General features: G+C 33.1%; 2 protein-coding genes across 2 annotated transcripts; one reads left to right on the forward strand and one right to left on the reverse strand.

Annotated features, from left to right (window-relative positions):
* Nucleotides 1–6534: 6534 nt before the first annotated feature.
* LOC123653801 (palmitoyltransferase ZDHHC11) lies at nucleotides 6535–7581 on the forward strand. The gene has a single exon (XM_045589783.1). The coding sequence runs from the start codon at nucleotides 6535–6537 to the stop codon at nucleotides 7579–7581; it is 1047 nt and encodes a 348-aa protein (XP_045445739.1).
* Nucleotides 7582–10393: 2812 nt separating this feature from the next.
* Nucleotides 10394–13167, reverse strand: LOC123653516 (probable Bax inhibitor 1). Its single transcript, XM_045589507.1, has 5 exons — nucleotides 12885–13167; nucleotides 12272–12498; nucleotides 11968–12194; nucleotides 11573–11743; nucleotides 10394–10554 (listed from the first exon to the last, which is right to left on the reverse strand). Exons 1-5 carry the CDS (start codon nucleotides 12929–12931, stop codon nucleotides 10522–10524), a joined length of 705 nt encoding a protein of 234 aa, XP_045445463.1. The 5' UTR covers nucleotides 12932–13167; the 3' UTR covers nucleotides 10394–10521.
* Between the last annotated feature and the right edge of the window lie 420 nt (nucleotides 13168–13587).

Genomic DNA, 13587 nt, shown 5'->3' on the forward strand with positions numbered 1-13587 from the left:
GTAAGGAGTTTTGTTTGCTGTACATTTGTGTAAGTTATAATATATATATATATATATATATATATATATATATATATATATATATATTTAATTCAATTTTATGTACTAATTTATTTTTAAATAAATTATTACCGAATTAAATGTGTGCTCTTATTTCATTTTTTTAACTTGTACTTACCTTATTTAAAAAAAAATGATGTGTTAATATTGTATTGTACTATGAGTCATTTTGCTTACATAAAAATATAGTAATTGTCGAATTTGTAAAACATAATAACAACTTGAAATTTTCTATTTCATATTAGGTCGGGGGAAATATTTCGTCGTGTTTTATATAGAAATTCAAGCGAGCGCAAGCTCCCGTAATACGGTGGGGTTGAATTCAACCCCAGCAATGTAACCCCAAAACGAAGATTTATCTATTAATCTGTCTCATAGGAAGATTCCAGTAAAGTCTAAAATCTCAAATCGCTAGTTGTTAAAATTCGTCAAATTAATTCCCAAAGTTTTGATCTTAATGCACTAAATCACCATTTTTCCTCTTCGGCTGTCATTGATAGTACAAACTAAATTAGCTAGACGACGCGTTGGCGCATCGGTCGCAGTAGTGACTGTTGCGCTGGCGGTCGCGGGTTCGATCCCCGCTCTAGACAGATATTTCTATTGGCCATATAGATGTTTGTCGTGGTCTGGGCGTTTGGTGCTTGTGTATTGTGTGTGTTTCCGGACCCCCGACACAGTAGAAAATCCTACTGGGGGCCATTGAGTGTGAAGCGTTTTATTATTTATTATTATATAAATACAAAAAACCAGTTTTCTTTTTTGCCAACCCCTGATACTCCTGCTTTTTTTCTTTAGTCAGTTTACCGAAAGTGAAGTTAAGAGAAACATTCTCGCGGTTAAGTCCAATTCGATTGGATCAGATAGCATTAGTCGTACTATGATTATCCCTCTTATTGATATCATGTCCCATTATAATATTTATTTTTAACTTCTCCATCTCCACTAATTCTTTCCCGTCAGCATTGAAAGATGTCAATGTAATTCAACTTCCTAAAAAAAGTAATCCCTGTTCTATATCCGAGTTCGGTCCTATTTCCATCTTGAGCGTCTCATACATCAGCAACTTAGCTTTTTTCTTTCTAGATATAATCTCGTCAATCCTTTTCAATACGGTTTTCGTCCAGGTCATAGTACTAATACTGCACTGATCAAAATCATTGATGATATCCAATCCAATATGAACAATCAGAAGGTTGCGGTGTTGACACTGCTAGATTTTAGTAATGCGTTCAATACCGTGGACTTTGATTTGTTAATCGACACACTGCGTACCTTTAATATATCTCCTAAGGCTACTATCTGGTTTACTGACTATTTGCAAGGTCGTCGGCAGCGAGTTAGAGCTAATGAGTCATTTTCCAATTGGGCTGAGATCAGTGTATATCGAGAATAATAATCGGGACTAAGAATATAAGGAGTTTTCCAATAGGGACTTGAACAACGTTGAATTCAATTTGTGAACGCACCCTTTCACTAATCATCGAACTGTTTGAAAAATTGAGTGCCCGAATCTGCCCCCCTTGAAATGAAACGAAAAATGGCTAATGGGGAGAAAATACAAAATATTCCAAAAATTATTTTAGTTCTGATTGAAACTTCGACATATTGCCATCATATAATACGAATGAACGAATGCCAAAAAACTGTGTTATTCTCCACTATCCAGCATTCAAATAACCGATATAAGTGCTAAAGTAAATCTACAAGATTTGCTGGATCACACTTGTGCTCGCATCTTAAAGATTGAAAATGTTTACAACCCAAGAAGAAAATCTCTTAAATTGTTTACCAAGTGGGGATGTGATGGTTCATCGGGGCAAAGCGAATATAAACAAGTTTTAACAGATGAGAGTGACTTAGTATCAGATAGAAACTTATTTATAGCGTCTTTGGTGCCAATAAAGCTGACTGACACAGAAACACATGAGATAATTTGGCAAAATCCGGCTTGTTCTTCTATTCGTTATTGCCGACCAATCCTGATAGAACTTGCAAAAGAAACGCCCGAGAAAACCCGATCAGTGGTTGGTGATATTCGGGGTCAAATTAATAATTTGCAAACATCAAAGATACACAAGGAGACGCAGGTAATTGAAATAAGTCACGATCTATTTCTAACTATGGTGGATGGAAAAGTTACACAAGTTCTTACTGACACAAGTTCTGGAGCTCTATGTACAGTGTGTGGGGCTAAGCCAAGTGAAATGAATAATTTGGAGAAGATTGCATCAAAGCCAGATAATATAAATGCTTACGAATACGGTTTGTCTACGTTACACGCGTGGATCAGGTGCACGGAGCTAATTTTACATATTTCATATAACCTTTCATTTCAAAAATGGGCTGCGAAAGAAAAAACCTGGAACAAAGTTTGTTTCGAAAACAGATGGGATTGCACGTTGATAAGCCCCGACAAGGAAGTGGAAACAGTAATGACGGCAATGCAGCACTGCGTTTTTTTGAGAACTATTACTGCGCTTCAGAAATTACAGGGGTTGACGAGGAACTTATTAAAAAGTTCTATGTTATTCTGCAAACCATGACATGCGGTATTGCTGTAAATCCAGAAAAATTTGGTGAATATACTCGTGCAACCGCACAACTTTACGTAACAAAATATATGTGGTATAATATGCCTTCTTCAATACCTAAAATCTTAATACATGGGGAAAGTATAATAAGACATTTTACTGTTCTGCCCATTGGTCATTTATCTGAGGATGCCCAAGAATCGCGTAATAAAGATTACAAAAAATTCAGATTGCATCATGCTAGAAAATGCTCTAGGTCCGCAACAAACGAAGACGTATTTCATGGTCTTCTATTTACGTCAGATCCTTATATATCAAGTATCAGAAAACCATCAGTCACTATATCCAAGAAATTATTCGAGGAAGCTAAGAACCTCTTAGCTATTTAAATCGAAATAATGTATATGTTTTTAATGGAAATGTTTTTTATAAAAATCTCAAACGTACGGTTCAAAGTGCGATTTACAGAGAGAAATGTGTATACTACAAAACTTTTATAAACAATAACTTGAAAAATTCCGCACATTTATGGAAAAATCTAAAGCGCTATGTAGCATTTAAGACTAAAAAAAGCCATATTTTGCCATCAAGTCTTAGAGACGCCGAAAAACTCAACAGCTACTTTTTGGATGTACCAGGCAGGCAAGTGGCTTCTATTTTTGATATTACGTATTTTCAGTCACATTGTAATTTTACAAATACATTTAGCATTTCTGTCGTTGATAGTGTCACTGTTTTGAGAACGATAAAGAGTCTGAAGTCAAATGCTATCGGATGCGATGGAATTTCTTTAGACATGTTGATCATGTCCCTCCCCTGTACGTTAAACGCGATAACGAATATAATAAATAAATCAATCGAAACGAATTCATTTCCATCCACATGGAAAAAAGCAATTATTCGTCCTATCCCTAAAACCGACAACCCCTTAAAGTTAAAAGATCTGCAACCTATAAGCATCCTACCATGTATGTCGAAAATTCTGGAAAAAATTGTACATGGACAGCTTTCACAATTTCTTGAAGCCAACAATATTCTCCCAGAAAAACAATCAGGTTTCCGTAAAAATCATAGGACCGTAACAACGCTTATAGATGTAGTAGATGACATATTGAATGCGCAAGATAAAGGGGAGGGAACAATTCTAGTGCTACTAGACTATTCACGTGCATTTGATACCATAAATATACCGCTTCTGCTTTCTAAATTGCAATACTATGGTCTCTCTTCAGATGCTGTCGAGTGGTTTTCTAATTACTTAAAGAATAGAACACAAGTAGTGGAGACAATGGATGAAGATGGAACTGTAGTTCACTCGAGACCTAGATTTATAAACAGGGGTGTTCCGCAAGGATAAATTTTGGGTCCTTTATTATTTATACTTTATTGTGCCGACCTGGAAAAGCATGTGCGTGCAGCAAGTATCCATACCTATGCCGACCATATACAAGTTTATTTTTTCTTTTAAAGCAGACGACACTTTAAGTGCAGTAGACAAGCTTAATTATGATCTAGGAAATATATATGCATGGTCAGAAAGTAACGGTTTGGTACTTAATCCAAACAAAACGAAGTATTTAATTTTGGGAACCTCCAAGCAGATTAAAGAGATAACATGTAAAGCACCTATAATTAAAATAAACAAAGTAGACATAGAACGGGTTAGTGAGGCTAGGAATTTGGGCGTTATAATGGAACAACATCTTAGATTCGAAGAGCAAATCCTTAAAACTGTACGAAACTGCTTTTACAGATTGAAGGTTTAATATCAGATCAGACCTCTTGTATCGGCTGAAATCCGAGTAAGGCTATGCGAGGCGCTAGTTTTGTCAAAGTTGAATTATGCTGACATTGTGACAGGCCCTAGATTATTAAAACGCACGAAAAACATGGTACAACGTGTCCAGAATGCATGTGCTCGGTTTTGTTTTGACATTCCCCCGCGCACACATGTAACACCATATCTCAATGAAAAGGTTCTATTGAGAATGGAAGGTCGAAGGCAACTGCATTTCGCTACGTTGCTGTTTGGTATAGTTAAAAGTAAAGTTCCTAAATATCTTTTTTCGAAACTAAACTGGGCAAAGGATTGTAATAAGAGGTATAATACTAGAGCGACCTCCTATTTGATGCTGATACCCCGACATCACTCCGCCGCTTACCGGGGATGCTTTAAATACTCTGCGGCCAAAATCTGGAATGATATCTATTTCGTCGATATTTTCGGGACACTATTTTCTATAGCATTCGTTCTCCTTTTCTCTATGCTCCATGCTCGTAACGATGCGCATGAGTCATCGACAGCGGCACGCGCGGAAAAAGAGATAGCCACGCGCGAGAAAGAGACGCAAAGTTTAGATAATAAACATCTGTGATTGGTCATAAAATTTATCAACTATTGTTATACGTAATGTTTTGTTATTATTCCTTTTATATAAGTAAATATTGCCATTTTTTATTCAAATATTCCTCCCCTCCAACGACAATCTAAGCCGAGGTGCGATCTCGCTAGGAGACACCCTTAGGACGGACGTCACCCCCGTGCCCTCCAAAGGGCCCACATCTTCCTTCGCGGCCGGTGTCTTCAGTACCCGGCCCCTGTCACCCGTGACGCTATAAAGGCCACTAGGGCCAACAGCAACAGTCATTTCGAAAAAAAAAAACAAATATATTCGATCGACACCTGATCAAGACTTTTATTACGACACATCGATAGTCCCCAAGTATACCATGAGCTTTTTTGTATAGCCAGCCTTTTTCAAATGGGTCATAACTATTTTATGGTAAATTCTCAGAACTACAGCTATATTGTAACTAATCAAATATCTATCTAGCTCTACTTGTTCAAAAATTTCTTCACGTTTATCTATAACTTGACGTTGAGAGCGAAATGCTTCTTTGACACCAAAATTTCTTGACTGAAAATGCTTAAACCAATTTTGCACTACTCTTACTGACACCACATTAGATCCTCGCATTTTCCCCATTTTTTAAAGTCAAACTTTAAAATGTAAGTACCAAATTTCTTCGTTATATTCACTTTCACTCATTTTGACGGACGGAATAACAAATAATAATTGTGTTTGCTCGCAAACGAAAAAAAACCGACTTCAATTACATCGACGAGCAATACAACGTAGATCGACGAAAAAATAGTCAAGTAACTACGCGTTATCAAAGATTACTCAAAAAGTAGTTATCAGATCTCGATAAAATTTATATGTGACCACATGATAAACACCAGCTTTCGATTAAATTAAAAATTATCAAAATCGATACACCCAGTAAAAAGTTATTGTGGATTTTCGAGAGTTTCCCTCGATTTCTCTAGGATCCCATCATCAGATCCTGGTTTCCTTATCATTGTACCAAACTAGGGATATCCCCTTTCTAACAAAAAAGAATTATCAAAATCGGTACATCCAGTAGAAAGTTATGTGGTATAATACAACGTAGGTCGACGAAAAAGCGTCAAGTAAAAACGCATTATTAGATATAACTCGAAAAGTAGTTGTTAGATCTCAAATAAATTTAAATGGGACAAATTGACACACACCACCTTTCGATTAAAAAAAATTGTCGAAATCGGTCCACCCGGTCAAAAGTTCTGATACATAAAAAAAAAACAGTCGAATTGAGAACCTCCTCCTTTTTTGGAAGTCGGTTAAAAAGTGCCGGAAACTGTCAATTTTTCATGGTTTTGAAACCAGCCACTTACAAACACTACAATCAAAAAGATTTTATTGCACCTTTTTACTAGAAAATACGAAAAGACTTTTTCCCCGACCTAGTAAATTTACTTTTTTCAACCGTTGTCCATTATATGACCGAAAGTTGCGCGCGCAGAATATCATACCCTACCTACTTTATATACCCATTATTTGTTTCAATCAGTAGTTAAGGTAACAGTGCATAATATATTTAGGTATTTATAACCTAAATGTATAAATGTTGTACAATCAAATTAACCCGAAGGCCTCAAAGAAGGACCAATGGACTTCAACTACCTCTAAATTACCTACAAATTTTGGGATGGATAGTTTTTGCGGTGACCGCTTTAGTAAACTTCTTGTTGGTTGTTCAAATACAGTTCCAGGAATTGAAAAGCATATCGCTTATTATTTATAGTTTTTTATATGTATTTCACATTGTTTCTCATATTGCGGCTTGTTTGATGGATCCGGGCGAAAAAGACTTAAGAAAACAAAATATAAACACACTTCCAGAGTTCGATCGTACAATCCATGCCCATGTTATTGAAAATGGAAGATGCCACCTCTGTAACATTAATACAACTGACAAGAAAACAAAACACTGCGGGATATGCAACAAATGTGTGTATCATTTCGATCATCACTGCAAATGGTTAAACAACTGCGTTGGTCGAAGAAATTATGCTGTATTCATATTATGCGTTATTTCTGCCTTACTTCTAGCGGTATTTACTTTAGTACTGTGTGTTATAGATTTTTATTTCTTTCTTAAAAGTCCACAGAAATTAAGTACCGCAGCGCAAAACTTTATAAATTGTACAGAAATTGCAAATAATTTTGTTATTGAACAATATTGTAAAAATTCCATTTCTTTTCTAATATTTCTTGTAATGTTCTCTATCAGTGCCTTAGCCATAGCATGTGCATTATTGCATCTATTGTGTTTTCACATTTATATATCACTGTTAGGTATTTCTACATATGAATACATTATGAGAAACACACATGCGAAATCTCAAAATAATTGTAAGTGTTGTAGAATGAATATAAGAAGACTTTACATTGTAAAAAACAGTACAACAAGGTCAAATACTATTGTTAGTCCTGAACACAACAATAAACAAAATGTGGCACAAAAACAAAACACAGAGCCTAGTATGAAGAATTTAATAAATACTTTAGTTGCCGATGAATTAAATAAAGCAAAGAAGTTTTTTCTATACGAAAATAATAAAATTCACCCCAGCAAGGATGTGACGGACGATAGAAGATAGTAGCACAAAGTATTCAAAAAGACTATCTAGATTTATCAGTGTCATCGGTTTAAAATAATTTATTTTAAGTGTATTTCAATATACATTGTCATTAAAAAAAAACTTAAATTATTTAAAAACGTTATTAAAAAGTTATGGTTTTTTAAAGCTAATTATGTAATTTTTATGAGGCGTATCTTCTATAGTGTTATGAAGCTGAAGAATTTGTTTGTTTAACAGCGCTAATCTCGGGAACTACTGGTTAGAATCAAGAAATTGTTTTTGTGTTGGATATATAGTCCAATTCCTGAGGAAGGTTTAGGCGATATAACAACGCGGACAAAACTGCCGGGAACAGCTAGCTAATAGATAAAACAAATGTATTAATTTAAATAATCGAAACAACTTGTAACTTGCAAGAAGTTTCTAATTATTATTTGTCTTGCAATACAAACTTTTAAAGTGCTAAGATTCCCTTGTAGAACGACTATTTTGTACCTATAAATAAACAAAATGAATATAATAAGAACAGAGTTAACCTAATTTTGTATAATAATTTTTTAAACCATCTTATTTTTGGATTAATCCTGTTTGAATATACGCATCAATCTCAAGAAACTATAACATTGTTGATAAATCTACAATTACATATTGTGGATAGGACAATATTGTGACTTTATTTGTTAACTAGTACAGAACAGTGCGTAGGAAATTGTATTATTAACGAAAACGTTATAATGAATTGTAATAAAATTTCAATAATATTAATAATAATAATGTTGTACTTTATTAAATCAGCTTTCATTGCATCTCTAACGAGATCAACACTCAATTATGATGTTTATCCGTTTAAATACATAAGTCATATTGGTTTTACATAATTGTTTACTCGTAAACAAAAATAAAAAAACTTCAATATTGAAGTTTATTTTAGAAATTTATTTATTTTATAACTGCGAACTGAACAACTTTTTTGTTAAATTCCACGCGGACGAAGTCGCGGGCACAGCTAGTATATAATATATTTAATTAATCAAAGTATGTAACCATTAATTACTATGTACTTTTCCTATTTTATAAGTAGTTCATTGATACCTGTACTAAAAAACCAGTCGGACGGAAATCAATATAAATTGTATTTGTTCGCAAACGAAAAAATAGTCAAGTAAATACGCGTTATCAAAGATTACTCAAAAAGTTGTTATCAGATCTCGATGAAATTTAAATATGACCACATGATAAACATCATTTTTCGATTAAATTAAAAATCATTCAAAAAATAGTCAAGTAAAAACGCATTATTAGATATAACTCGAAAAGTAGTTTGTACGATTTTATTTTTGTGTTACCCACACATTAGGAATTCTAAACATTTTTGAATATCATATCAAAAATTGACCGCTCCAGCGGGATTCGAACCCGCGTCTCCGACTGACCGTGTCGGCGCTCTAGCCAATTAAGCTATGGAACGATGTACCCGCTCGAGCGAAATTTTTGATATGATGATTTTTATTTTCGGTTTAAGCGAACCGTGGCGCCGCGCGTCTCAATTTCAATTTGTGATATGATATTCAAAAATGTTTCGAAAAGTAGTTGTTAGATCTCAAATAAATTTAAGAGATACCGAATGACAAACACCACCTCTCGATTAGAATTTTTTTTGTTGAAATCGGTCCACCCAGTAAAAAGTTCTGATGTAACATACATAAAAAAAAAGAACAGTCGAATTGAGAACCTCCTCCTTTTTTGGAAGTTGGTTAAAAACAATAAAACGGTCATGCGATGCGCGGTACATGATGCGCAGTGTCCAATTGTCCCCCCGCGCAACAGTGGCTTACGAGTTACGGCAGCGGGCGCGTAATAATATCGTGTATTTATTATTTTAAATTACAGAACCAAATAACATACTATAAAGAACAAATTTTATAGCACTTAAATTAATATGTTGGTCCAACGCCATCTATCAAAAATCGAGAAAACGTCGTCGATAGACTAAAAGACTAAATTAATAACGTCGAGAAACTAATAAATTGTTTTATAATAGCGATAGATGGCGCTAGTTTATTTACCATTTTGATATTATATTTTGTGTTCAATTACAATAAAATATAGCCTACATCACTCCTGAATAGTGTAGCTTTCTGTTAGGGGAAGAATTTTCATGATCGAATCAGTATTTGCGAAGAGTACCCCCTACATACCAAAAAAGTTGTAAACTTTAACTCTTTATAATATTAGTATAGATAAATAATTCTTTGTCGCTTAATTCTAACATTCAATGATATATTTCTCACCTCTATGCTAACATTAGTTATCAGTATTGTCAAAATTGAGAGAACTAGAAAAAAATAAAATAAAAAAAACTTTATTTTATCTACTTGGCAAACAAATGATTGTTACTTTACTAGAGCAGTGTCAAAATATTAAAAAAATCTTTGCCGCCTACAGTTCCCACTTTGGGTACTATAATTTAATGCCAAAATATGAATAAACTAGCTGTTATCTGCGTGCGTTGCTACGCGTTTTGTTTTTGATTTTTTGGTCATACCAACTCAGAAACCTTTGTGGGCTCATTAACAACACTGCTGAAGATCATGACATGATCAAATGCATAGTTTACGATTCTATAAAGGACATACAGACAAACATTCATTTATATATATATAGAGTTTTCAATGAAATTGGTGATAACAAGCAGGTGTACCTCCTTATTAGTGCCTCATACATAAGTATGTTCTAGAAACTCACTCTGTTGTGAGATAAAAGACCAAATAGAATAATTACCACCAACAGTAATCATTTTCGTACCAGATGGAAATAAATAACTCGAAAATTATATTTTTTTCAATTTATTCCATTTTATGAAATTTATAAATTTCTGAACACAATGCAAAAATAAAATAAAAGAGTTATAAGATACAGTGTCAATTTAAACAACTTAAAACCTAGAGTAATAAATATTTATTCACGTTTGGAGCGACGGTTTTCTTTTTCCTGAAATGAAAAGTAAAACACTAGTAAACATTAATGTAACTAAATTTTTAATTTACTAAAAATTGTCACTCTGTGCATGTGTGTTAATTCCACTGGTCCAAACTTTAAAATTTATTTAAAGATAACATTATTATTTTAACTAAAGCACATAGGGAAAATTAAAACCACAGGCAATAAAAGTGGTTTAATTTATATTTTTTATACACTAATAGACTGTTTCATCAGCATATGCAAAGAAAAAACAGGGATAGCAAAAGTTAAGAACATTTCTCATATGATCTTAGTTAATAAAAAAGAACTAAAAGTTTCTTATCCAAAAAGGTGTGACAATTTTTTTCATCTTGTGTATAGTAGTACAAAATCAGCCAAGTGCAAGTCGGACTCGTGTATGACGGGTTCCATATCATTGACTAAACTTAATATAAATAAATGTTCTGTAAAATATTTAATTGTTAAATATTTTGTGAATATTTCAAGCGTTTACTTAATGCTGATTTTAATATCGGGCAAAAAGCAGCCAAAAAATCACTTGTTGTATGAGGTAATATTTTTTATAAATATTTTTTTTATTATAATTTTATTATTTATTATTAAAATAAATATATAATTATGTATTTTGTGAATATTTCAAGTGCCTACCTGTTACCATTTATTGATATCAAGCAAAAATAGGCAAAAAAATCGCGTTTGTTGTATGGGAGCCCCCCCTTAATTTTTAATTTTATTTTGTTTTTAGTATTTCTTGTTACAGTGGCAACAGAAAAACAGAATTTGTGAAAATTTCAACTGTCTAGCTATCGTGGTTCTTGACATACAGCTTGGTGACGGACGGACGGATAGCGAAGTCTAAGCAATCGGGCCCCGTTTTTAACCTATGGGTATGGAACCCTAAAAAAGACAGTAAACCTGCATACTACAGAAGAAATTCCAATACATGTTTAATATGTTATATTAATCAAATGCTACTAATCCTAAAATTTGATAAAATATTTCACATTTATGTTCTATTATAGTTTACCTTCTGTGTTAAGATAATAAGAAGTCTTCGTAGCATTCCAATGAAGTCAATAAACAACTCCAGGGCGTGTTGCACAAAGTCCTTGTTACCCATTCTACGTTTCTCAATGATAAGTTGGGTATCAAACAGAACAAAACCACACATAAGAATTAATCCCAGATAGAGGTGAGCCTGGAATAGAAAACAAAGATATAATTTATAGTCACAGTTAATATTTAATTTCATTTTAGAAAAACCTAAATTTATTGATTTTGTTATTGCTTTTATTTATTTGTTGTATTTTGATGAGATTGTATATTTCAATTTCCACATTTATAATTATTTTATTTAATTAGATTAGATTTGTCTGTAAAATTATGTGTACAGCTATTAAAGAAATAAATTAATTAACTTACTTGATAAAGGAAGTGATTCTGCATGAAAATATTAACCAAAGCCATCAATGACATAGAAGAAAGTAATGTCATAAGTGTGCCACCCAGGAACAGCCAGCTGCCTCGTTCAGCCAGCATAGCAGCAATTGAGAAGCATACAAACACAACTGTTGTGCCTAGCAGAGCTGTTACAATAATAGACGGATCTACAATGCTCACGTAGTCCAAAAGTGGACCCAAGCCCATACCTGCAATACAATTTAAAAATGAGTTCAATATGCATTACATGCTTCCACAAATACAAAATATTGTATGTATGCATTACCTGATGTTAAGCCAAAACCTAGAAGATAACCAAGTCGCAAATTTGTATTTTTTCCATTATCTGGGGTAGCAATCAACATCAACATAAGACCAACGCCGACCAGAGCAGACAGCAGACCAGCCTGGAATCTTGTATACATATCTATGTATACACCAGCCGAAGCTGCTCCACAGGTCATCATAAGTGTTCCATAAACATTTTTGAGATGCTGACGAACCGGTGGTTCCCTGGGGGTTTCAAAACAATTTTTTTTATTTGATATTTAAACTTAGAAGAATAGTGTAGATATAAATTCAATTGCTGGATTAATAAAATACAATTGTAATTTGCGAAGTAATCGTGACACAGCATTTTTTTGCATAATTGTTATAGTATGATTTGTTCATTGTGTACAACATTGATTTCTTCATTACACTTTATACAAATAAAGAACAGTCTAATAATCAAGGATGATTACAAACAACAAATAAAAACAGAATGACGTAAATGTTCTAGAACTATCACGATTTGTGACTTCTTATATTTGTTTATCATACGATTTTTTTTAAGTAAAATTGAGATAAACCATTTTAATATTTAGCCAAAATTATAAATGAAGAACATTAATACTTACAAACGGTTTTGGAAGCTATTAATAAAACTTTGTATATTTGGAGTCATATTGAAAACCGATTTAAACAATATAGGATATTTAGTTTTTAAAACGATAAAGTGAACTGCGCTGACAATAATCCGTCAAATAACACACAATTTGTAGATAAAACTTAGTACTGAGCAGCAATCTGTAAGATAAGTTGTGATGCAATCAATTTAGAAATGGTCTAATATGTGACACTACGTTGGTTGTTTTATATAGGATCTAGAACTTCCTTTCTATGCTTACGACTCAGTAACTCACAGACACAGAGTACATTGAATATACGGGTATAGAGTCATCAGTCTCGATTTTTCTTAACGCCATCTATTGAGCAAAGATGTAACTACAGTCTGTTATATATACCAATACCTATACTACATATTGTAGGTACCTATAGTATATACATACCAACGTATATATATATATAACCTACCTATACCTGTATAGGTTTAAAATTTTCTTTTATTTCTATTTTTGTATGATTTATTTATTTATTGGAGGAAAAATAAGGTAACGCTAATGACAATCATTATACTATATACACGAGCAAATAATTCATATACATACTATGCAAATATATAGATACATAATACTTAATAAGCTGACGAAAATAATCGAAACAATTACAGTGTTTAATGTTATTGAAACACATAAGTGAGATAAAAATCATTTATTTTTT

The sequence above is a fragment of the Melitaea cinxia genome, chromosome 5, assembly GCF_905220565.1.
Source record: "Melitaea cinxia chromosome 5, ilMelCinx1.1, whole genome shotgun sequence".
NCBI lineage: Eukaryota > Metazoa > Arthropoda > Insecta > Lepidoptera > Nymphalidae > Melitaea > Melitaea cinxia.